This window comes from Vespula vulgaris, chromosome 15 (assembly GCF_905475345.1).
Source record: "Vespula vulgaris chromosome 15, iyVesVulg1.1, whole genome shotgun sequence".
Lineage (NCBI taxonomy): Eukaryota > Metazoa > Arthropoda > Insecta > Hymenoptera > Vespidae > Vespula > Vespula vulgaris.
The window spans coordinates 2,245,651-2,273,031 of NC_066600.1; the positions used below are offsets into that span (position 1 = coordinate 2,245,651).

Sequence of the window (27,381 nt, forward strand, 5' to 3'; positions counted from 1 at the left end):
GGGTGCTTTCGTCACGTGACGTACTTCATAGGTGGGCTCAAACCCCCCTCTTAATAATCGAGCCATACGCGTTCGTTCACATGATTTCTCACTATAAAGATTTTATCTTTTATAGTTTCATATTATCTAATCTTTCGCTTTTTTTTTTTATTATTTTTTCTTTTTCACAGAAGGAGGGTGGGGGAAGGGGTGAGTTAGAGATTGTATAAAAATATTAGAATTTTTTTGAAATTCTCATCTACGTAAGTAGGAACATACAGGAAAAAAGTATTATGATGGAGAGGAACGCGCATCCTCTTAACACCTCGGTAAATAATCGCTTTTGTAGGCATATATGTATGTATACTCTCGAGCACAATGAGACTTAGCATTAATTAACGAATAAATTAGCATCGCTGAGCTTGGCGAACTGCAGTGATTACATTTTAATGATACCGACTATCAAGAAGGAACAGTAACAAGAGCAGTAGCAATAGCAACGATTCGTGTTTCTCTCTCTCTCTTTTTCTCTTGTTCTCCATCTACCTATCTGTCTATCTATCTCTTTCTTTATAGGGTAAAGGTATATATATATTTTTTTCTTTTTATTATTTTCTTCCTCTTCCTATCAAAAAGGAAACATAGTTTATATCGCCAACGAGGGAGTTATGTACAACAACACATCATTTCTATCCATAATTAGTTGCGTTATAATGTTATGTGTTGAAATCATTTATATATTTATTTAATATCTAATTAAATTTTTTACTTACATTAAATCAATGTTAACAGCAACGAGAAAAATTCAACTAAGTATTTCGTCGACGCTCCTATCTTTATCCAAGTAGTAATTTGTCAATGTCGTAATTTTTTTTTGTAATATTCTTTTCGCAAACAAAATTATGAAAGACGTATAGAAAATTTGTTAGATAATCAACGTTTAAACAATCATTAAAGAAGATAAATTTTTTTCTTTGTCGAATATAACATTTTTTTTAAATATCTCTCGTATCTTCATTTTAAATATATGAGAAAATTGTCAAGGAGTAATTAGCGATTAGCTTTACCATCCGTAAGACTTGTCGCTTTTCCTCTGGTCTCTCTCTCTCTCCCTCTCTCTCTCTTGGTGGGCCCTCTCGAAGGGCCACGTCGCGGAGGGAGACTCAAGAGGGCCGGAATTGCATGTCAGCGATATTGCACGCTGCATTATGCATTATGTATGCGAGTACGATGCCGCTTTCACGCTCGAACGTATTCTACGTAGGTACGTACATACATATCTACTAACGTAGATACGTATGTTACGCGTCGTTGAACGTTTCGTTAAGTAAAGGCGATCAAAATGGCCACAATATACTCGTCTTGCACGATCTTTATGGTATTCGGTATTAGAAACGTGTTTAAGATCATCTTTAAGGCCAAGGTCATTGTTTCTAATTTCTTTCATTTTCATTTTAATTCGATTGTAATCGATATACCAATGTATTTTATACATGTATTAGAATTAAATGATTAATAGAATGTTAGTATTAATATATTCTTGTAATAACAACATTGTTTAAATATATGTGTACATCTATATGTTGACGAGCACATAAAAAGTTATTTTCACAACATTGGCAGCTAAGCCTTGAAACAAATATTTTACTTTCGAAAAAAATAATTGTACATATATATACGTGTGTGCGTGTATAGATAGCAAACCACATTTACGTACATAAATAATTTTATTTTTCTTCTTCCTTTTTTTCAAGTTTATTCACTCGAGAGATTAGATAGGATGAGTCGGTTTAGTGGCGTTATAGCAATGAATTTTTACATTTGTACATACGTACATAGATACATAGATATCGGAGAGTTCAACTATATTCACTCGACTTATTAATTGCATCGCGTGATTATTTCAATTATTATTATTATTATAATTATTATGATCATTACTTACTATTTCCAGATACATTGAATAATGAAGAATTCACGGAAATGTTTTTTTAACATTACTATAGTAACTTTTACATATATATATTCATGAAGATCTTACAATTGGATAAACAAAGTGAATCATTCATTTCTGTTAATAGAGCATTTGCACTACGTTAAAATGAAACTTTATTGATCGAGGAAAAAAACATGAAGGAGAAAGAGAAAGAGAAAGAGAGAGAAATAAGAGAAAGAGAGAAAGAGAGAGATGGATAGATATAAACCAAGCAGATAAGACAACGACGTATGTGATTTTTACGACGGTGTGAAGAAGGTAGCAAAGTTACGGTGTTAACGATTAAACTATAGATAAAAGTTGGACGTATATTGTATTTATACCGTGTTACATTTACATGAAAGGAAGAGACAGATATAAAGAAAAATAAAAGAGAGAGAAAGAGAGAGAAAGAGAGACTTGACATCTAATAATTCTCGAGTTTTTCCACCAACTTAGATCTGAAATCAGAATTCTTTCGTGTGAAATCTACAATCTTTCTCTTTTTCTCTCTCTTTCTCTCTCCCTATATCCTTTTTTCGATTATAAACGTTCTCATACTTGTTCACATACGAATATACATATAAAACTATGTATAGGTATGTACATACGTACATACGTAGTTATGCATATAACGATCACTGGTAAAAATCAACGTCACAGTTGATTCTCGAGTATGAATATGTAAATAGTGTTTTATAGTCGCAGGACATGGACGACGGGACTGGGAACGATAACATTTTTATTACGAGTTAATTTCATCTTAATACCGGCAACGATTCATTAAAAAAAACGTGAAATCCTCATATGTGCGAATATAGTAAACGAAAAGCATTTTAAAAAGTAACTAATAAGTACTTATCTACTGGCACGTGGCCTTAAGGTAATATTCAAATTATTTTACGATATATTGGACATTTATAAATATTTTTCTTTTATTGCTTTACCTTCTTTTTCCTTTTCCTTTTCTTTTTTTAACTACAAATATGTTAAATAAATTAGAAATAAAGAAGGTAAATAATAATTTTTTAGAGATACGAATACAAAAGGGAAGTTGAAATTAAGTAATGAATAGTGGCCTTTCATTTTTTAAAACAATATATTTTTTATATTAAACAAATTAGCAAAGAAAAATAAATAATATTTCGTAAGTTTATATACGTATGAAAAAAAATTAAAATCGTTAAAGAATCGAATTAATCGTCGAAACGTAATAAGGATTTCGTCGTATAACAAATATCCATAACTTATCAAATATTTATAAAAGAAGCTTGTGGAAATAGAATAACAATGTTATAAAAATGGGAGCAAACAAATTATCTCGATAAATGTTGCATCCGACAAATAGAATTTAATCGGAAAGACGCGTGCGTATTCGTCCGTCGGATGCGTAGATAAGTAGAAAATTGCTCAGATAAACGAAAGTAACTACTTTGAAATATTTTTCTACAAATAATCAATATATTTGAGGATGATAGTGGAAGGTATTACGTCGACAGATTAGCATCCGAAGTTATATCCATGTTTTTCTTTTTTTATCTTTGATAAAAGGGATTATTTCGTCAATGTATGGCCTAAGCCCTTGGCATCGAATCATCGAACGGTAAGATTAGAACAAATGGTTTTATGAACAAATGGTTTTTATGAACAAATGGTCCATGGTTATGCGTTCTTTTCTCTCTTTCTGTCTCACTCCGTCTATCTATCTTTTTTTCTTTTTCAATCTCTTTCTTTCTCTCTCTCTCTCTCCCTCTCTCTCTCTATCTTACTAGTGTTCACGTACCGTGCGCGAAGGTTCTTAAGATCTTAAGTGCAACACAGGCCCTGGGAGTTATGGTAACCGTAAATAATCCCACGACTACGGTAATGGCAATACCTGAGCACCGAGGCATCGTGATTGTGCACGCCGCTACGTACAGCTATTTACCCGAGCCGAGCAACGACGCTTCTTCTCTCTTTCGTTCTTTCGTACTTTCGAGATTTCAGATAGAAACGAGGAGCGTGTTATTAGACGAGGTTCTTTCTTCTACACAGTCGCATACTTATCTCCCCTTTCCTCTCTTCACCCTTGAATCTCGATTTTTCTATCGAGGATCAATAGTTATTTCTTTCTTTCCTCTTTATTTTTCCTTCTTTTTTTCTTTTTTATCCTTCTCCTTCTCCTCCTCCTCCTCCACCTCCTCCTCCTTCTTCTTCTTCTTTCTTTTTTCTTTAATTTTTTTTCTGTCTTTCTTTTTTTTTTATTTCATCATGCCAATTATCTCGAGATTGGATGATATCTCTTTTTAAGTATTCTCCTATGGGTAAAAGCATCGTAGTATCTCGACGATTTTAATATACGGTTTTTTATTTTTTTAAATGCATAATTCGAGAAATATATATTATCCGTGTATTAGATAGAAACACGTTATAACGATAAGAAAGAAATAAAGAAAAAAAAATTTCGAGCTTCGTGAAACTTATGTTCGTTTAATAATTGTTATACGTTATTACAGTACCATTACAATACAGCAAAGTATCTTTATCGTTAAAATTTCCGTTCGGGTACGCACGGCTGTACCTGAAAGATTATGTAATGTCGGCCCCACGGGGAGAACGGTAGCATCCAAACGCATAATCGCACCGCGGGTGTCATCTTGCATTTAAAAAGGTGCCCAATTTCTCGCCCCCAAAGTTCTCGACGGGTGGCAAGGGGTAAAAGACGTAGGGGAGGATATTTCGTTGCGTAACTTAGAGGACACACTCGCCATCGATGTTTCTGCCCTTCTCTTAAATGCCTTCTAAACCTCTCTCTCTCTATCTCTTTCTCTCTCTCTCTCTCTCTCTCTCTCTCTCTCTTTCGCTCTCTCGAAATTATTTACGCCCCGATTATCACACTAAATGGGTCTTCGCTGGATTTTACGCATCCCCGAATTATTTGAGATACGTTCGGGAAAAAGAGAGACACAGTAGCAACGAGAAGAGAGAAGGGTCGCTATTGACGCAAAGCCCTTGCGCTTGATCTTACCGTTCCTCTGCTTTTCGCGAGAATAGAGAAAGTTTTTTTTTCCTGTTTCTCTCTCTTCATTTTTTTTGTTTCCTTTTTTTCTTCCTTTTTCTCTCTTTTTTTTCTTTTTCCAATTCACGTCCTGCATCCCAGTAGCCTCTCCTTTCCGATATTTTTATTTATTAAATAAAAGTATTGACCGCGAATTTTTATATAAAATCGATATCTTCTATATCATCGTTTCTTTGTAATATACGCATGTAATATACATATATACCGAACGGGATAATTAATATTTAAGATTTTTGTTGTTGTTGTAATATCAATAATGTTATTAATAATTTGATTATACATTCTGTTTATATATTGTAATACACGATGAAAATAATCTTATTATAACGAGTTCGCAGAAATATATTTTAACTTCGTGATATAAAATGAATTACGATGGTAATTATTAAAAGACATTTTGTTAATAAGTACTTACTTCGACGAGTGGGAACGAAAAGTGGCATGTACGTACGTGCTCTCGCAGAAAGAAATAATCGTTTTCTTGTCAGTTTCCGTCGGCAGGAAACGGAAGGTATTTATAAAAGCGAGCTGACACGATCGGAGAAAAAGTATGTATGTACGTTAAGTGCAATTAAGAGAGAGTTCCATTTCATTTCTACGAGTCCATAACGAGACATGGAAAGAAATAATAATAAAAAAAAGAGGGTTACTTATACTCGTGTTAAGTGATAAGAACAAATTATAAATGACTATCTCGTTAATTACCAAGTCATTTTTATCGAAACAACGTCTCATTTAACTTAACATTTTCAAATCTCACGCTAACACGAATAATTATATATATATACAACGTTTATTTTATTGTTAAAATTAATTAGATATTTTTATTATTACCTTATTGTAATATTATGTAATATTCTTTTTCTTTTTAGAAATCATAAGAAATTAGTTATCGCATTCGTGACCGAGAATTATTGTGATCGAAAATTGGCTAGTGTGTTACTACACATAGGTTCATAGTTTATTCAAATTTTTTTTTTTTAATCATCCTCGTTCATTTTATTCGTGACTCGTGATTTTAGTTTCCGTTGGAAGTGCTTTGAAAAACATTCATTCTCGGTCCATTGGGAAAATTATTCCAGTTAGTAGATCCACGAGCCACGGTAATAGGAATTGTGAACACGCGAGATTAAACGAGATATCGCTTCAAATAGCTATCTCTCGAATATGAACGTTTCGTTTCAGAGTAATATACATATACATATAAATATATATATACATATATAAATATACATATATATATATATATATATATATATATATATATATATCACGATATCATTTTTTCCCTTGAGGCAGATCTTAGCGCAATAATCACGTTTAAAACGCATTCGTTTCAATTTCTTCGTCATTCAAGCAGCCAAAGAGACTTTCCTTTCTTTATTCAGCCGGGCGAGAGATGAAATGGAAATGCAATAAAAAGTTGTAATCGAGAGAGAGAGAGAGAGGGAATCGTATAGTCAGTTACTCGAAGGGGAGCAAAAGAGCAAAGCAGAGAGATTATTAGACTTTGAGTTTTATCTTTTATTTTATTTTCTTTTTTCTTTCTTTCTCTCTTTTTCTTTTTTCTTTTTTTCTATTATTTCCTTCTCAAGCGAAAACGCATTCGACACGGAATAAAGTAATGGACGGGGCTGTTATTATTCGAGCATGAACGTCCTCGAGGCAGCTACAACTTTTCTCCCTTTTATACACCCATAGTGAGTTTTAAAAAAAATCTCCATAGGATAATTTCGTTTTCTATTTGTTAAAAGTTTAGTATTATTTATAATCGGATATTTTTGTTACATTTCTTTAAAAGATCTATATACGTACATATTTATATAACGTATTTTATTTATTTAGATATAGTATAAGTATATCTTGAAGATTTATACGTATTGTTTCTTTTTCTTTTTTTTATATATAAAATTAAAAGACAATTCTTTTTTTCATTAGAAGATCGAAAAATCATTTGAAGTTTTACCAAGTATTCGACGGAAAACAAATATAATACTCGATCAAATTCATCGAGGAATCAACGATGAAAATAACGAAATTCACGATAGAAATTGAAAAATGGAAAATCGAACGAAGTCATTGCTCTCGTGAACGATTCGACTGATAGAAAAGGATGTAGGGTGTAGGGATGAGCTTTGTACAATTCGATTTGCTAAGGGTCGAGAGGTCGATTCCTCACATCGTGAGTCAGAAATTGAAATATCTGTCGATATTGGGAAATAAAATGAACCGCATATTTCCTTCCTGTGACTCGTAGGTGATGGTTATTTTAGATGGTAGATCTCTTTCATAGCTATCTCTCTATTTTTTCCTCCTCTCTCTCTCTCTCTCTCTCTCTCTCTCTCTCTCTCTTTCGTTCTTCTTTCGTAAAGAAGAAAAAGAAAAGAAATGTCGTAAGGCAAAGTTACGCGAGCGAACTCAGCCGTTTTACCGCGTCGTAATTTATTCAAGGGTACCCTGCAATTAGCGGCCTGCCTGAAGTATAATATCCTGCTATCGTCGCGTTCTCCGGATTCCATTTATCGTAACGAGACGTTTTGCTATTCTCGTGAAAATACTAGAACTTTTGATGGATTTACAAAAAGGGATTTTCAGAGAGAACTGCAGAAATTTTTTATCTCTTTGTGGAAAATAAAACATTTTTTTTTATTTGCATTTGTGCAAGCTTTCTCTAATATATATGTATATTAATCGAATTGTAAAAATTAATTTATAAAAAATTTTATTTTTCTTTATAGTAAATTGTAATGTGTCATGTTGTTCTTAAAATAGTATTAAATCAAAAAAATTTTTAAATGTTTATTTAGCTTAATGGTCTAAGGCATTACTTCCATGTTGCGAGATTCCAGGTTCGAATCCCCGGCTGTCGTCATATGTAAAAAAAAAAAAAAAAAAAAAAAAAAAAAAAAATTATTTTTGTATAATATATTTGTTAAATAAAAAAAATAAGGGTAAATAAAAATAATAATTTTTTTGGTTAATATGGTCTTTTTTTCAAGTCTCTATCTCTCTTCTTTCCGGAGATATTGTTTTTTTTAATTAAATTAAAAAAAAAGTTAATTGTTTATAACAAATTTGTTTAATAATTAATCGGAAATGTAGTTTAAAGTATTACCTTTAAAACTGTATTTGTTTGAACTATCTGCGATTTTTAGTTTCGAAGATATTTTAATATTAATGATGAATCAAAAATTGTCCATTGATAAACATAAGTACTCATTCATAATTCATTAATGAATGTTGACCTATATAAATTCCTGGAATTTACGTTACTCACTCAGCTGTTCGACGTAAACTATTTTTTGTTCTTTTACTACGTCTCGTACTCCAGTCACGTGGTCATTGTAATTATGAATTGGATATTTAAACGATCATATCTTTCGAACGGGAAGTCGTAGAGACATGAAACAAAGACCATATTAAAGCTAAGAATATTATCTATTCGTTTACATGCTCGGATACTACGAGTATAATAAAACGGATTTCATTACAATTTTCTAAATATACTAACTCTAAGTATACTCGGGAGAATAGATATTTTCCAAGAATTTAAAAACACGGGTATGTTTACAAAATTGTATTAAGGGGCTCGAGATGACTTCGAGTGAGTCGTTGATTAACAGCCACACGAATCAGTCATATCCTTCGCTTCTTTTCGTCTACGTAAGTACATATATTTCTTATCAATAAAAGGATACGTTCCCGAAAATTTGTAACTCATTGCGTTAATAGATAATTTAGCCCTTGTAGATTTAGAAAGCCATCGGCAACAAACGTAGAAACATTACTCACGCGTTCTCGCTCACCCATCAGCAATGATAGTCGCGAGGGTATCTTTTAGAGAGGGTGAATCAAGTCCAACGGAGCGATGTGCAAGAGTCGGAGAGTATTTCGTTCGACGAACTATGTGTGAGGACACTTTCGGTAGCTTGGAATCGAAAACGACTCGATTTATCTACTTCTCGCTCTTTCTCTTTCTCTCACTCATTCTCTCCATCTCCATCTCTCTCCTCTGAGTTTCTCTCTTTGTCGTTTTGCCACATTTGAAGAGAGAAAATGAGAGAGAGAGAGAGAGAGAGAGAGAGAGAGAGAGAAAGGAAAATAGCAACAGGTGTCCGCGGGGACATTCGCAGAAACGACGAGGGTGCGAGCTCGAACGGAGTATGGGTGGACGAAGGGCGGAGGGCAAAAGGGTGTTTCCGGAATACGTCGAGAGAAAGAGAGAGACGAACAATTCCTCTTTATTTATGGCCTTTTTATTCGACTTGTTGAGCTTTCTCTCTTTCTCTTTTTCCCCTTTCCATCTCTTTTTTTTGTTCGCACGAGCTGTGCATTTTCCGCTCGAGAAAGATGGAAAAAGAGAGAAAAGCTTTTTAGACTCGAGGAGGGTGTCGAAAATCTCTCTCTTTTTCTCCATTTCTTTTTGTTTTATCTTACTACACCTGATAGTATCTAATCAGTAAAATTAATGATATTTGGAAACATATTATATATCACACGTATTATGATGAATATAATTAAAGAAAGAGAAAGAAGAAAACAAGCAAAAGTAAAGGAAAGAAGATCAACCAAAAATGTATTTTCGTCGTGAATTTGTCGATCATTTCGCAGGATTTCTTCGATCAAGATCGACACGCTATCGTTGTGAAAATAGGGGTAAAGGGTGGGGAGAAGGTGGGGGAGAGGGGAGGGGGATAGTCGAGAAACGAGTACGCGAATTCTCACGATAATCGTTCGAACGAATGGAAATCGTGTTCTCGCGTGTTATAGCAAAACGATTATGCCTACCTACTACCTACCTCTGTACCTACCCACACACAGAGAAAGCCGTCTCTGAAAGCCGTGCGGTACGTTTGAAAAGGTGGACGTGAAAATTGCTACATCTCGAAAGAAGCGAAAGCGAGATGTTGTTGTTGTATTGCAAAGAATAAGAATAAGAGGAAGATAAAGAGCGAGAGCGAGAGAAAGAGAAAGAAAGAGAGAGAGACAGAGAGAGGTAGAGGGATGCTTTAACTCTCGACAGATCGTGATACCGATACGAATGCAATCACTATCGACAAAAGCTACGTCCTTCTCTCTTTCTCTTTCTCTCTCTATATGTATCTTTCTTTTTCTCTTTCCATTTTTTCCCTTAGATTCTTCAAATGGAGAAGATAATGTTTTTATAGTCTATCTTTTTCTTACATTCTTCGGCATTAGATATTCGAACTTCTAGTCATCCCTTCTTCGATTTCTCTCTCTCTCTCTCTCTTTTTCTTCAATCTTCAGGTATGTTAAAAGAGAGAGAGAGAAAAAGAGAGTTGGGAAGAGTAGAAAGATACGATTTGGGCGTAATCCGTCAAAGAGTTCTTTCAACGAGCACCCAAGAACGTTTTATCTAAGATCTCCATTAAAGTTCAGTTAACGCCCTCTTGGCTCGCTTTCGTTCTTCTTTCTCGCCCTTTCCTTTCTTTCTTTCTTTCTTTCTTTCTTTCTTTCTATCTATTTCTGACCTGGCCGCTTTTTTCTCTCTCATTTCAAAGAGATCTTCCGTCAGGCAGATGCGACGTTTTCGAAGGTGAAAATTCGGTAGTCTCGACTCGTTATCCCCGATTTTCCATCTCTCTTTCTCTTTCTCTTATGTATTTCGAATTTTGCCGAAGATAATTTAAAAATTAATGAGAAAGTTTTTTCTTTTTTTTGTGTTTCTTTTTCTCTCTCTTATTTTTTTCTTATGTAGCATGACGTGCGAATTAGAAAAACAAAGCGAATCGATTTTTTCGTTTCGTTTCATACCAAAAAAGAAAAAAGAAAGAAAGAGAGAGAGAGAGAGAGGGAGAGAGAAAGAGAGAGAAACTAGAGAATAGGTCGTAAGAGATTCGAAGATTTTCCTGGTGGTTTTCACGCATCGACGAGGATCGGATTCCTCTTTCAGGAGGGCGTCAGTGTATCCCAGAAAAAAGGCAGAAGGACACTCGTGTCCCGAGGGGCTTATTGTCGAGACGCGTTCATCGATGCCTTCCTTCTTATCTTCTTCTTAAGGCGACGAGATCTTCCTTCGAGAGAGTTGATCTTCGAATTTGTCGAATCCAAGTGGAAAAATCGGATGCTGTTCGAGAGAATATTTTTTTAGCCCGACGTAATTTTGATATTTATATTCGATATAAAATATAAAAATAATTCCACGAAACGTTTTCTACAATATTCCGAGTACGTAAAATTTTTTAAACGCGATGTAATTTCGTAACTTTCCACTGGGATTCGAGTGGAAATTTTTGTAATATTATAAAGATCGATGTTACGTCGTGGTTAAAAAATTTTATAGAGGAAAAAAACTGTAGAAGATTTCATCGATTATAATCTTGGAAAGTATTCCTAATTGAAAATAAGGTGGATTATACACACACACACACACACACACAGTTTAGAAAATAAATAGAAGTGACTTTAATTTATCATAGAGACGATGAATCAGTAAAATGTTAATTTTCTGCAAACGAGAGGATATATTAATCTTGATCAAAATATCGAGTAACTTGCTCGTATCGAATTCCCTGAATGAGATGGTACCGATAGGTTCTACCAATCCGGGAGCCATTGTAATTAAAACCTTTTGAATAAGGCAAAGGCAATCTCCTGGACTCGTACGAGAACGTAGCTAGCTCGAAACATCGTGCCGTTTAATTTCACGTTCATTACACGCGTACGAGTGCGTACGCGTTCGCATTCTCTTAACGGTTGGGGTTGAATCTCTCTCTCTCTCTCATACATACATACACATATACATAAGCAACCCTTGCTTCTTAGACATAAGCCCCCTCGAAAGTTCCGACGATGTCTGCTCTTCTCCTTCTCTATTTCTCTCTCTCTTTCTCTCTCTCTCTCTCTCTCTTCTTGCCTCTCGAAAACGTATCGAGTTACCCTCGACATAATTCCGTTAATTATGATTTCGTAGAGTATGATTTTCCTCGTGGTATCTACCCACATGATTTTCACTATACATTCTACTCTTTATTATTATCATTATTATTATTGTTGTTGTTGTTGTTATGTCCGATATATAGATATCTATATCTTTTTATTTTATTGATCCACTTATAAGCACTTAATTCTGTAGTAAACCATGTGAATTGATTAGAAAATTTAATCAGACGATCCTTGTAGAAAATGAATCATTTAAAAGTCTCAGGATGTAGTATGTATGTAATTACTGTCGCAATCGAAACGATATGAGACTCCCTATGGAAAAGGATAACAGCTGATTTCCTCTTTGGACACTGTTACATGGAAATCTTAAGGAATTTGCGAGACGGTAGCAATTTAAAGCTCATAAATGCAAAATCGTAAGATGATTGCGTTCATAAATGAGTCCGTCGTAGTGTCTTGGTGGCTTTTCTTCCATCTTTAGATGGCGAAGAGAAGGAGAAGAGAAAAGAGAGAGAGAGAGAGAGGAGAGAGAGGAGTTAACAGTAGCTCGTGCGAAAGCAATTTACATTGATATTTATGCCGTGTCATAACCGAGATCCAAGCGAGGGGTATGAAACGGATTCGTACTGTTAATCCCCCCATCGTTCCGGGGGGTTGTTTTAATTGAAATCTTACTGGCTGCTTCCTCGTATTCGCGAAGGGCAAGATCTCCGATCATACACTCCTCAGTGGAAACTGAGATCTGTTCGCGAAGGGTTCCTTCGAACGTTTGTTCCTTCGTTATCACTTGGATTAAAATCATTTTATATGAATATGGATGTATATATATATATATATATATATATATATATATATATATAATAAATAATAATAATATTGACAATAGATCAAATTAGTAGATCAATCGTTCATTAGTATCATTCAAAGATATGAATGATTCATATCAATTCATATCAAAGATATGAATGAATTAAAAATATGTAGAATCATTGTTTTTTTTTCTTTTCTTTTTTTTTCAATAATATTATCTATCTCTTTTCACATTTTCTTCAAGATTTCAACTTAATTTCAAGTTAATTATGGTAGGGTTATCATTGTGGAGGCTTAAGTGATCCTTTAATCTCAGTTTAGCGATTTACAAGAAAGAAAAAAAAGAAAAAAAAGGCTTTGCCGTTTGTGCTAGTAGCTTCGCCAACAGTCAGACCCATGAGTTATTCAAGGAGATAGCATGGAATTTGTCGGTGAATTTCGCGCGCAGTTTTTCGAAACGACGAAAGTTCCGCAATTCCGTGAGATCATCGGGCGAGCCGAAATGTCAACCGCGAGACCACTAAAGCGAGAGAAACTTTTAATTCGTTCATTTCGGTGGCCTCAAAGGGTCGCCGAATGAGACTTATTAAAATTTATACGAGCAGCTCCTCGGCTACGTTAGCTCTTTCTCTCTCTCTCTCTCTCTCTCTCTTTTTCTCTGTCTTTCTCTCTATCTCTACTGTATTTTTCCTTCTCTCTCATTCCTGTTTCTTTTTTTTTTCATTATTTAATTAATTTTCAATGTTTTTTCAACTTGTTAATAATTGTACTCGTCATTTCTCTTATCTCTTATATGTATCTAACGTACTAATAAATTCCTTATAGAAAATTAAGTAGATATATTTCTTCAACATAGTTAGTATCCATGTATATATGAAATGTACTCTTTTATATATACGTATTTTCTTTCCATTCGTAACGCCTTTTGCGATTTGTAAGGATACCTTGCGTACAACAATCAAGATATCACTTAGGTAGTACATTGCACGAGACTGTTAGTCTCGCTGAGAGAAAAAGAGATAGTGGGAAGGAGAGACGGTGAAAAAAAGAAAAAGCAAAAACGAGAAAAAAATATATATATACACAGGGAGATTGTTCTTGATAAGGTACGAAAGCATTTTTGGTCCCGGAGAAATTACACTTTCGTACTTTAATCCTCGAGACAATACCATGGCGTAGTCCGTGGCTTGTGGCCCAGGGCAAAGGGTTGTACGTTCTCATCGACTTTCTTTCTCTTTCTACTTTGCGGTCTCTTCTTGTCGTCTCTCCTCGTTTAACTCATAGTCACCGTCTCCATCTTTCTCCCTCCCTCTCTCTCTCTCTTTCTCTCTCTCTCTCTTCTTTTCCAGCGTGCTAATATTTTCCGAAGGGTTGAAATCTAATTTTTTTTCAGAACCCCTGTCTAAATTCTCTTATTTTTTATCTCTCTCTCTCTCTCTCTCTCTCTCTCTTTACTTTTAGATTCTCCTTCTTATTATTCGTTCACCGTGTCGTTCCCAATGGACACAATAAAAATGCCATCTGAAATATGCATCCCTTAATAAAACTGTCCAATTAGAGGAGAGAATGGAATTAAGTATTTAGGGGGTGTCGGAAGACTTTTCCATGGTGGTTCTCAGGTGCTCCCGGAAAACCCTTTCGCGAAAAGATTAGGTTCTTAGGTTCTTCCCCTTTGACCGGGCAACCTTAGCAAAAGAAGGACAGAGAGAAAAGAGAAGTGGGTGGGGAGGTTGAGGAGGAGGAGGAGAAGGAGGAGGTAGCCGCTGTGGCCGTATTTCGTCCGAGAAGAGACGGGACTTGAATTATTTATGGAAGCGAGATTTTCTTCTCCCATCCAAGCTTTTTCTACGGTCACACCGATTTATCGCCACCTTGAGTTTTTTCCCCAAAGCGTATCTATGTCCAGAATTTGTCTATACGATTTTTATACCTCTTCTTTACGTATTTTTTAATGGAAAAATCACACATACATATACACATATATATACACATATATACCTAAAATTGTTAAGTATTGTAAGAAATATTTAAGAATACACAAATACGTGATAACATTGTTGTTTAAGTTTAGTAAAAGGCTTTCAAATGAAACCTGACTCGAATTTGGAAAAATTCTTTACGATCGTTATTATTAATTATTTATAATAGAAACTTTCAATCGATTCGCTCGTCTTTGTTTAATTTATGCGATCGATAATATCGGAAGATTCTTGCTATATGATATTTCATATAATCTCTCTCTCTCTCTTTTTATCCGTCTTTTTCTCTTGGTATTTCGGTATGGCAAATGATTTTGTTTTCGTCGCGGTAGCGAGAATCGAAGAAGAGACAAAAAGCGGATACGATCGGCTCGGCGTTAAAAGGGGTTGGTAGCACGTGGCAGGGACAGGTTGGTCGTTTATAAAATGAAATCCCTCGAATATTTCAGTCGTACAAATCCTCCCTGTTCGAGTTTGATGCCAATGAATAGTACTCGTAGTAGTAGTAGTAATAGGAGGAGGAGGAGGAAGAGGAGAAAGTAACGTAGAGAGTAAAAGAGAGAAAGAGAGAGAGAGAAAGAGAAAGATAAAGAGAGAGAGAAAGAGAGAGAGAGAGAGAGAGAGAGAGAGAGAGAGAGAGAGAGAGAGAGAGAGAAATAGCGGTCAAGGCGGCAATCGTAAAAATTCCACGGGGTTGCGATGGTGCATTGGAAATCTGTGTAATTAACCGTAGGAATTTCTGTTCCTATGGGGGATGAGTCGATTAAAAACGCGAGCAACGCCTACAATGAAAATCGGAGGTTGAAGACTTTTTTTCTCTTTCTCTTTCTCTTTCTCTCTTTTCCACTCACTTTCTCTCTTTCTCCGTTTCTTCCTCTTCTCCTCCCTCGTTTTTATATAGGTATATTTTTTTCCTCTCGTCGCTGCTCTCTCCCATCGTACGTTGGCACGCCGTACATTTTTTCGATGCTCGATTAAAAATACTTCCAGTCAATTATACGAGATAACACTCGGTTCTTTTTCTTTCTTTTTTTTTTTTTTATTTGTTTATTATTAGTTTCAACTTACGTATTTATCTATATACTTTAAAAAGTCGTTCCGACTTTTTCTAATCGTTTTTTTTTTTTATCAAGTATGTGTAAAATATGCTCTGTCTTTCTTTTACGTTATTATAAATTATATATATATATATATATATATATATATGTATATATTCTAGTAGAAGTAATAATTATAAAAGAATTTTTAAATGGAAATGAAATAAATATAAGAATACAAATGATATTTCTTTATCTTTAAGACGTTTGTACGAGTATGCGAAAGAAACAGAGAAAGAAAGAAAGAAAGAGAGAAAGAGAAAAAGATGGGAACAGTAATACCTTACAAACCTTAATTGGTACAACTCTATTTCTTGCAAACCAATCTGATCGACTTAACAAACCCTACAGCAAGTAAAATTTATGAGCAATCTTTCTGGATTATGTACCGTTTTACTCGCTGAACTTATCTATCTTCACGCGTACATGACTTTCGTATCAGACTTTTTCAAATATGTATTTAAACGTTTCTCAAGAGCTTCACCTCTACAATTTTAATATTAATTTGAAATGTGTTCTTCGTTTGAATTTTTATGGAAATTATTGGTAAGGAAATATTTTATATTATCTCATGAATTAATTAGATTCATTTTCCATACATAGATACTTTGATTATTTGCATGTTTCTCGATCGTATACGCGATCGATTAAATCTAACGAGTTTTCTGTTGCATTCGCAAATCGATTCGAATTAGATAGGGCGTACTTTGAAGGAGAATTTCTTCGAAAGGAAGATAGAGAAAAAAGAGAGAGAGAGAGAGAGAGAAAGAGACAGAGACAGAGAGAGAGAGAGAGAGAGAGAGAAAGAGACAGAGACAGAGAGAGAGAGAGAGAGAGAGAGAGAGAGAGAGAGAAGGAATCTAACGTCGTTCGAAGTAAATTTATACGACTAATACAGAGCTGTGTCAGGACTCTTAATATCCTACGGGCGTACTACGATGAAAGGAGGCGAGTTTGAAAAAGTGCAATATCACGGAATACATAAATGCGAGATGAGGCGATTTGAATGAAAAGCAAATAAATTTCGTCGGTGACTACGTTCGAGACCACCACCGCGACCGCCGCCATCGTGTATATCCAATTTCGTTTTCACGCCGGTTTCATTTATTTCAGCCTCGTAATCGTGCTATCCGACACGGCTATATATGTATACCCCATGATTATAATAATATCGTCATAGTTAGGTCGTTTATACAATGTTACAATATATCCTATAATATAACCCTGCATTTTCGAAAATAACTTAAACGATTGTATTTTTTGATTTTTCTGTTACAGGTACGTTCCTTTAAGGTAGTTATTGTTCCTCCTGAATGTTAACACAAGATACAAGGGTACGTTTTATCATCATAAATGCATACATTTATTCATTCGAAACAATTTTATCCGATAATTACTATTTAACTCTTCTTGTTCTTCTTCTTCTTTTTTTTTCTTTCTTTTTTTTATCATTTCATTTAAAAAACATTAAAAAACAAACTCGATCTCGAGTATCGTTCATCTGACATAGACGAATGAATACGTTCTATCGATAGAGACGATTTCATGCTCTATGAGAGATGAGAAGGAAACGATCGAATATCATGCTTTTTTTTTCTCTCTCTCTCTCTCATAATCTAGTGCTATAGGTGCATCATACTACGTACAATACATAGGTGCGTGCGAAAATGCATTATTCGCGTCCTCCTACCAGCAGATTTCGTATTACGAAGAACCCCTCCGAAGGCGTCAGAAGCGTGCTACTTTCGATGGATGCTCACTCGATACGACGAGATACGAGTATATTCTGGGGATCGAGATAAAAGAAGCGAGTGGGTAGAACGTGACGAGACAATGGATCATCGGTCCACTAGCCATAATACAATCGCATCAGCATCTCACTGTATTGTTTGCCCTGCTTTGATATCGGCCCGGAGCTCTCTCGATTCTTTCTTTCTCAAGTCTACTATCTTTCTCTCTTCTCTCTTTCTCTTTCTCTTTCTCTTTCTCTCTTTCTATCACTTTTTCTTCTATTCAGTCATATTCAGATCATCATCCTATTTACTTCTAGGATTTTTTACTACACGATTTTTTACAACACGATTGAAATTAGTATATGTACGTGAAAGAGAGAGGATGAAAGTATGATAAAAAATATAAATTAATTGTACGAAAGCATAGAACGGAATATCGTAATTTTTTTCTTTTTTTCTTTTTTCGATATTTCGAGAGCTAACATAAAAAAGAATAGGAATGATAGAGAAAGAAAGAAAAAGTGAGAGAGAGAGAGAGAGAGAGAGAGGGAGTCAGTGAGAGATAGAGAAGATAGACGGTCTTGAAGATTAAACGATAGAATTCCACTGCGCCTTTCCCTTTACTCTTGGGATCGACAAATTAGTACAATTAGAATCCCTCAAAGAAAATTGATAAATTCCTTCGGAACAATTTCGCGACTCATTTCACACGGGGTTGCCCTTTCCCGTTGTTCCTTAGATATTCCTACCGTCTAAGAGAGGAAATAGGACTCTTCGAGCGAAAACTTATCGCGACAAATAGCCGAGAAATTAGCGAGAAATTGAGAGTTCATTTTTTTCCCTCCCTTTCCTTTTTTCTTTTTCTTTCTTTCATTCTTTTTTTTTTTCTTTTTATCTTCGTTTTCAACCAATTCCAAAATCTACTACGTCTTTTTAATACGTTCTAATTCGATCATTCTATCGATACTTTTCTATGTGAACAATCATCAAGAATGAAAGTTAAAGTAAAAAAAAAAAAGAAAAAAAAAAGAAGAAGAGAATACGTTTACCGAAGATGAAATTATAGTACATGTATTATTATTTCATACGGAGATCGCTTAATCGAGCGAAATTTTTTTTCTTCTCGAATCTAAAGAAGATAAGAAGAAAAAAGAGCGAAGTCATGAAGAATCGGTTCGAGTGGAAAAAGATACGGTATTCTTCCGAAGTAAGATGTGAAAGAGACCAAAGTGATCCGAACTTGTTCTCGAATAATTAATTTATCTTGCTTTGAATAAGAACCAAGTTGAAGAGAGGTAGATGGGGGAGGGGGAAGAAGAAGAAGGTGGAAGGTTAGCGAATTATCGTAATACGGTTTCCAAGAGCGTGCGAAGCTGAACGCCGTGAGTTCTTTGCTTGGCGTGCGAATACACCGTAACACAGAGAGAGAAAGAAAGAGAGAGAGAGAGAGAGGGAGAAAGATATAAAAAGATAGAGAAAAAGAGAGAGAGAGAAGGAACTTACCTTCTTATCCAAAGCAGATCGTTGCCGGAGAAACAAATTAAGAGGATAGCCCCTATGATCAAAGAATAGTACGTTGCTCTCCTTGCCTTCTTCGTAAATGCGCTCGCTCAACGAAACGCATTTTACTTACTATGTGTGTGCATGCGTTTCCTCCATAGAGAAACGCATCGTGAGATCTTTGAAAAAAATTCTACATCTTTCTTTTCCTTATGTTTCTTTTTCTATCAGTTTGAATCAATTTTTTATTTCTTTATTTTTTTCTTTCAATTTCTTTTTTTATTCTATTTTTTTTGTCTTCTATTTTTTTTTAAGTAGGAACCATCTTACAATTATTATTAAGAATTTTATTAATTAGCTACTAGTTAATAATTATTTTTTATTATATAGTTAATAATTAGTCAAGAATACCTTAAAATTAAACACTTGATCGTTAACTATTAAAAACAATTTTCTTATGAAATATTTTATCGATCGCTTAGATTAATTATGATTTTTTAATTAATAACGAGTATTCGAGATATACTTAAGGTTACTTTTTATATTTCTTTTTTTTTCGTGAGATAAGAAGCAATCGGACCAAAGATTCGAGAAGTTAGAAACGTTGTGGGGGTAAAGAAAGTAGGGGGTGGTTTGTAGCAAGGAGACGACTAGCTCGGCACGCGTTCGACCCTCAGAGCCCCTCGAGAAGCCCTTCGGCCACGATTTCTCCGCAGCCTCTTCAACCCTTCCGCAGCTTTTCTTTGCCCCGTCTCTTTGGCTTCCTCCTTTCCTCCTTCTCTTCTCACAAGCTTTACCTCATTCCACTTTTCTCTCTCTCTCTCTCTTTCTCTCTCTCCTTCCCTCCTTTTCTCTCTCTTTCTGTCTTTCTCTCTCTCTCTCTCTCTCTCTCTACTTCCGCGAGACTGGCAAACATTAAGAGCTTCTAGATTTATTTATAACTACATTTACGCGCATGCCACGCTCTCCTGCTATCCCCGTCTTTTGCAACCCCTTTCGAATTATTGCGTTTATGCGAATGGAACGAGTAGGCTGACGGGAAATTCTACTCTCCAACTTTGTTGCCTATCTTCAGACTTGCTTCCTAAATCTTACTCTTTCTCTCTCTCTCTCTCTCTCTCTTTCTCTCTTTCTCACTGTTTATTTATATTTTAATCTCCAAAGAATTTTTATTTAATTTTAATTTTATTAAATTTATATATATATTTATTTATTTAAGTTTTAATCGAATTAATATAAAGTGTATTCATTCAACATATAATTTCCTATATGTTCCACATGTTGTTTCCTTTCGTTGATATACGTCTTGAATTAAACGAGACTACTCATTTGATTATTCAAGGGCGTCGACGTTTTCTCGACAATTATTTTGGCTCTATATCAAGCTTTGTGACTATGCTATGTCGAGTTTGCTCTCAAGGAATCCAATTTGAATGATTCACGAGGGTTTGTGGAAGGACGAAGAGCTCGAGTTTCTTGCTATTTCTATCTATCTATCTATCTATCTCTCTCTCTCTCTCTCTCTCTCTCTCTCTCTCTCTCTCTCTCTCTCTTTCGTTCTCATTGAGATCGAAGTGGAGAAATCGTGCGAAGGAAAGGTCGTACAAGTGATTAACATTTGAAGGAAAACGAGCCACTGCCAGCCTAAGGTCAGGATCGTCGTTTCTATTCAATGCTTATGGCATTTGATTTTTTAGTTTCTTCGATATATATGTATGCGTGTGTGTGCATGTGTAATAAATTTTAGGAAACCTTAGAAGTATTAGAAAGTGATATTCTCTTGTTAAGAAAAAAAATATCAAGCTCGTTATCAGATTTAATTGAAGTTTGATATATGTAATCAATTATGAGAATTAGGAATATTAGTAAATGATACTCTCTATGAGAATGGAAAAATTGTCGAGCTTGTAGATTCGTCTCCTCAAATGAAAGAAATGAATTAACGAGATAAATTATTTATTTTCAACACTTTGAAAGTCTATGGCTATGCTAGGTAACTGATTGATCGTTCAATGTGATACGTTCACCCTAACCAATATTTCGATATAAAATTTCTAAAAGCGCTCGTCGAGCGTTAAACGAGTATCAAATGTTATTACATTAAATTAGGCGTTGGCAGATACGACGTAGAGGACAGGAACAACGAGAGTAATATATATATATGTGTGTGTATGCACGTATCTATGTATGTAAGTGTAGGTGTAGGTAGACGAACGGATTTATTTTTACCCGAAGCGTGCGTACAACGCGTGTATCTATACGGAAGCATAGCACCGGGCTTTTACGCATAATATTAGATATACCTATTAAAGTAATAAAACACTATAATTGCGATTCGAAATTAGATATGCCTTAAAAACATAATGGCATAAAGTGCGGTGAGAGCTCATTTGAATAGCCCGTATCAAACGGCTATACCTTTATATAAAGATCGCATTAATTTGGATATAGAAAGATGCTTAACGAAATGCATGTGGTAATATCAAATAATAATAGATGAATTTCTAATGGAATTTTGATATACATAACTTATGGTTCTTCCTTCGACGTTTAGATATCGGATCTAAAAAAAAAAAAAAAAGAAAAAAGAAAAGAAAAGAAAGGATGGGAATAAAAGATTGATTAGAAACGTTGACGCCGAGTTTCAAATATATTTATATAGGTATTCGTTCCAAATAGATTTATACATTGACATAAGTTTGTAAGATGAGAGATCACACGTGTATCTAATCGCATGGTTTCTCTTATGAAAACGTACGAATCATCGTACATAGCAAAGTTTCATAGCAAAGGCAACGAGACCTCCGATATATAATAGTTGTTCCTCGGCACAGAGCTCGTTCTACGCTCTTCTCGGCAAGAAGACGGTCGAATTGAATTTGCAAACTTGCAGATTGGATTCCAACTTGCCTATTATAGGGTGCGTCTGTTCCGGTTAAAAGCTGGGGGCAAGGGAATTAATGTCGATACTCGAAGGAAGGTCGGAGGATTACTCCAAAGGCTCGTATCTCATTGTCTTAGATGTTCCTCCCTTTGCAAGCGCCTTCCACTTTCTACATAACCCCCTTTTCTCCTCCCCTCCCCACCCCTACCCCATACACCACCCACCTCTACTTCTTCCTCACCCTGTCTCCTCTCCCCCTCCACCTCTTTACAAACGCCTACCCCACTCTTCACTCTTCTATGGTTACGTCATATTATTTTTCTTGTTTCTTTCTTTCTATGTATCTATCTATCTTTCTTTCTTTTTTTCTTTCTTTCTTTCTTTCTTTCCTTCTTTCTTTCTTTTGTTTATTTGTTTTCATTCTGATTCCCGAACTTCGACGAAAGGTCACGAATTATTACGATTATTCACATCGTGCAGGAATGATCTTGACGACGATTTCATTCACTCGTCGACCACGCTTTGGAGTACACCTCGTTTGACCTAGTGAGACCTACACTGTATTCCTGTAGATATCTTCTTAAGAATCGTGAGTTACTAAAATATTTTTTTCATTCATTTGACATATTGGTATATATATATATATATATATATATATATATATATATTTAGAATAAGTATTGTATATATTAGGTATCTATCTTAAAGAGTTATATTACAAATAGCATTGGTATGGTATTACTAGATGCAATCGTCTATTTCATACTAATTTCTACTTATGTACATTATTAGTACGATTATTATAATTACTATACCTAATTAATATAATTCAATATTTGATAATAATACAAAAAGTAATACAAAAAGTATTACTATTCATTAGTATTAAAGATATACGTACAGTACATATTCTCTGTTCACTTATATATAATATGTTACATCTACTATAATTTTGGATTTGTCACACACAAAGATGTTCATAAAAACGTTCGAATGGATTCATTCGAATTCGATTATTTTTCTTTTTGTTTGTTCGTTCGTTCGTTTTTTCTTTTCTTATAGAAATTATAGGTTTTTCTTCCCCCGTAATAGGTGTGAAAAATTAGAATATATTTCTAGATCATATCGTATCTAGGGGTCTCCGGATTTAACAGCCATTGCAACGGTACGTTACTAGCATATAATGTTACGCAGCGTAAGCTCGACTCATTAATTTTCTACGGGCCTGCATTTCTCGATCCTTAATGCGTCAATTAAACGCGCCGCACGTAGTATCGATCCGAGTTACGCGCACACCGAGCTACGCGATCTAATCGCGGAAGTTGTTACTTGACGATGCTAAACTAGAAATGCATTCCGAATAATTACATTCCGTATATATGTACATATGCGTATAATAATATATATATATATAAATGTGCGTCTGTGTGTATGTGTGTGTGTTCTCGACAGAGCCGAGAGGAGGACGTCAAAGAAGATAACAAAAGTTAGTTTAAGATTAAAATACGTATTTTATTATCAATTGTTAATATTACATTATTTCTATGTTTAATTCATATACTATTTAGCAATTAATACTTACATGGATATATTCCTACGTATACGTTGTAATACGTAGATACATACATTTACATTTTATACGTATTTACCATTTTATTTATTTAAAATATTTAATTAATCATTCACGTATAATATGAACATTTGTGCGTATATGCTGAAGGACACAAGACAAGACCTTCACGATTCTTCTATTCCGTTTTGTTTACTGACAACATTCTCTTTCTCTCTCTCTCTCTCTCTCTCTCTCTCTCATTCTTTCTCTTACTAGACACAACTTTGCTCTTTTTTTCTCTTATTGCGCACGTCTTTCGGGTTTCCCTTTTCAATGTCACTCCCTTCAAAGTCAAAGTCTGCTATATGCTGCTCTATCTTTCTCTTACTTGACTCTCTTCTACGCTTTCTCTTTCTTTCTCTCTCTCTCTTTTTCTTTTTCTCTCTCTCCTTTATCTTTACACTCGTAAGCAACTACCATCGTTTCTCCCGTTTCTCTGGTACACGGAAGAGACACGCGGGAACTTTGTAATGCATTTTATTTATTCACAAAGGCAAATACTCATTTACCGTGGAGACATGGGTAAATGTCCGTGAGTCTTCTACCTCTCTCTTTCTCTTTCTCTTTCGACTTTGGTAAGATAGAGAAGGAAAGTTATATACTCTTAGCGAGGAGAAAGAAAGAGATAGAAAGCTACCTCGGCACTTCGTTCCAAGTCATCGACTCGACCGAACACAAACTGCTCGTCTTCTTCCTGCCTTCTAAACTCTAAAGCGTAATGCCACAATCCCTTTGATGGAGTTTCTGTAAATGGAGCGTGGCTGGACCAACGTAGGGATGTTGAACGAAAAGAGAAAGAGAAAGAGAGAGAAAGAGAGACTAAGAGGGTGGCCAGCCACATGGACCGCCCTTTGAAACGTTTCAGATGTGCGCGGGCATTTTTAATTTCCTAGGATTATGAATTGCTCGTGATGTAGGATAGAGAGAGAGAAAGAAAGGAAAGAAGATGACCATGGTTCTTTTCTAGATACGTGAGATTTACCCTTACCATTTTTTTACAAAGTATATTTACCACTTGAGTCTTCTATCTTTAATAATCTCTAAGTTTTCACGTTTTCAATTCGTTCTTTTATCTCTTATATAAGGAGGTATATATATACACATATATATTTCCCTTTGTGTATATATACATATATATATATTCTTTCCATAGTTCTAATTCTATTGTGAATTTTATTTGAAATATTCTTAACACATTTTATAATCATGATTATTAGTGAAATATTACATGTAGATGTGTATATATATATATATATATTTACGGTTGCAGTATGTGTTAACTTCGTGTAATGAAAAGAGTACAGTTTCGTAGGCTAGTTTCGGTGGAAAGTTAATCTCATTTATATTTATTTCACGTAGAGAGGCGAGGGACTCTAACAAGATTGCAACGTGAGAGTAGGTCGATTTTAATCAGTTTCAGAACTTTTCTTTCACGGTATAATTTTGATACGCAGAAAAGAAATAATTTTATTTCACCTTTCGTTCATCGTATGTATGTATATACGACGAAGATAACGTTATATGTATACCAACGAGTAGTGACAGATAAGAGATAGTATACGTACCTATGTGATCCATCATTTCAAAGAAGGCACGTATTTAAACGAGAATGCACTTATGAGAGTTCACGTTTCTTATTTACGATAAAAATCAATACCTTTGTTTCCGTTTCTTTTCCCCTTTTTTTTTTTCCTATGATGTCGACTATATTTTTAATTGTAATATATAGAATATATTTATATCGTTTGATGACAGTATATTTTGAGAACCACTGCTTAGCATCTCCCAGCGGTAGCCTTTCATCAACTCTTCATTAGGTCGCGGTAAATGTATTATGACTTCTGATTGAGTGCCGCCGCATGGTAGTAGGCGTAGAGAGAAGGAGATAGACAGATAGAACGAAACATTATAGCAAGTAGATATATACCGTATGATATACTATACTTCATTATCATCGTCAAGGATCTCAAAGCATATTATTTAAAAAACCATATTGTTTTAAATTAATAAAGAATAGAATGATAATAAAAAAAAAGAAGGAAACAAACTAGAAGTAAAAATTACAGTACTGTGTGATACCGTATTTCATTATCAACATGAAGAATCTTAGAACGTATTACTTGAAAAAAAGTCTTATTGTTTCAAATTAAAATAAGATAGATATAATAAATAAACCGTACTATTATATATAGTATCATGTAACATGATCAGGGACACCAGGAGAAATTAATCACGATTATTAATCATTAGATTTAGTCATTAGTAGGGAACAGCCCCATATCGTGAAGCGTATCAAAGGAAAAGAAAAGAGTCGTCTGATAGTAGAAGAGTATGAAAGAGACCTCTCTCTCTCTCTCTCTCTCTCTCTCTCTCTCTCTCTCTCCCTCCATCTCTCTCTCTCTCTTTCTCTTTCTCTCTCTTTGTCTCTATGTCTCTCTGTCTCTCTGTCTCTTTCCCTTCAGCATACATATATCGTGCCAGAGCCTCTCCGATGACTTTTCGGGTCGGACGAAAATTCCGGTAACAATGTGACACCGGTTCGCAACGGCGCGCGATATTAACGACGCGGCCGTATTCGCTTTGTGAAGCGAACTATAACTGAATTTGGCCCTGTCATTTTATGCATCAGACTCGCCATGCCGGTATAACTGAATTCGATGGGTAACGCAATTATACATCTTTGCCCGCGCGCCGCACCGCGCAGCGGATATACCTACGTGCGTAAATGTATGCGTATGCGTGTATATATATATATATATATATATATATATATATATGTAGATATATATATATATATATATATATATATATATATATATATATACTATACTACCATTAAATATTATAGCATAGCAGCAACGTCTGTCAATGATACGTAGCTATATATGTATGTACTAACGAACGAGCAAAGACTCACTCGACATTCGTCAATCGAATCTTCTCTTTTTCGTTGAAACATCTATCTATCCGTCGATTTCTTTTCCGACCTATCTTTTTTCTTCTTCTTTTTTTCCTATATTTTAATCTCACATTGAAAGTAATAATGAGATTGTAGTTTTGATAGAATGTATAAAATTAGAATTCATAATCAGAATTATTAGATGACAAGGTTAGATAGATACGTGACGTAAAGAAACGAAACCTTTTAAATCCTATGATAGAATGTCAATGATAATTTTTATTAACGTTAGTGAATAATAGTTTGATAGGATTTTTACGATTATTAAATGATGAATGAATAAAATTGTTTATAACGTAAAAAAAAGGTAACCGTTTAAAAAAAGAAAAGAAAAAAAAGAAAATGAAACTTATGGAGCATCAGTCATCCCTCCTTTTTACCACCCCCTCGAGCGTATTTCACGGTGCTTAAAAATTCGTACTCTTGGCCATGAAGCTGAGTTCTCTTTAACGTTAATTCGCTTCGGGTTGTGGGGGTGGTCGATGGTGGTAGGGGTTGAGATTTTTTCCCCCCTCTCTCTCTCTCTTTCTCTCTTTCTTTTTCTGTCTCTTTCTCTCCCTTTTAACAACTCTCCCTTCGCAATGTCTCGAGTTAATTTTTTCCTCTGCATTGTAGCCGTTCTGAAGTGTGGTACGAGCAAAAAGAGAGTAAAAAGAAACGAAAGAGAAAGAGAGAGAGAGAGAGGGTGAGGAGTCCGATCCGTTCTCCTCTCTTATTTTTCCTCGAGTTCGCGACTTAATTAATCGCATAACACGGAACCTAATGAAATCAGAACTCCCTCCCTCCTACTTCCCTCTCTCCCTCTCTCCCTCCCTTTGACCCTCCTTCCTTCCCTTTCCCATCACCGTCTCTATTCTCGCCCTCTCTTCGGCACGTTGCCCCTACGCTT

General features: G+C 34.9%; 1 protein-coding gene across 11 annotated transcripts in view; it reads left to right on the forward strand.

The window, feature by feature from the left end:
• Window positions 1-27,381, forward strand: part of LOC127069452 (dachshund homolog 2) — a 218,104-nt gene that overhangs the window by 20,736 nt on the left and 169,987 nt on the right. For 2 of the 11 annotated variants that reach the window (XM_051006494.1, XM_051006496.1), the window contains exon 2: window positions 17,083-17,097. The exons of the other annotated variants lie outside the window; for them this stretch is intronic. In XM_051006494.1, coding sequence (XP_050862451.1) covers window positions 17,083-17,097 — 15 coding nt within the window. The remainder of the gene's footprint in view (window positions 1-17,082; window positions 17,098-27,381) is intronic. 11 annotated transcript variants of the gene reach the window in all.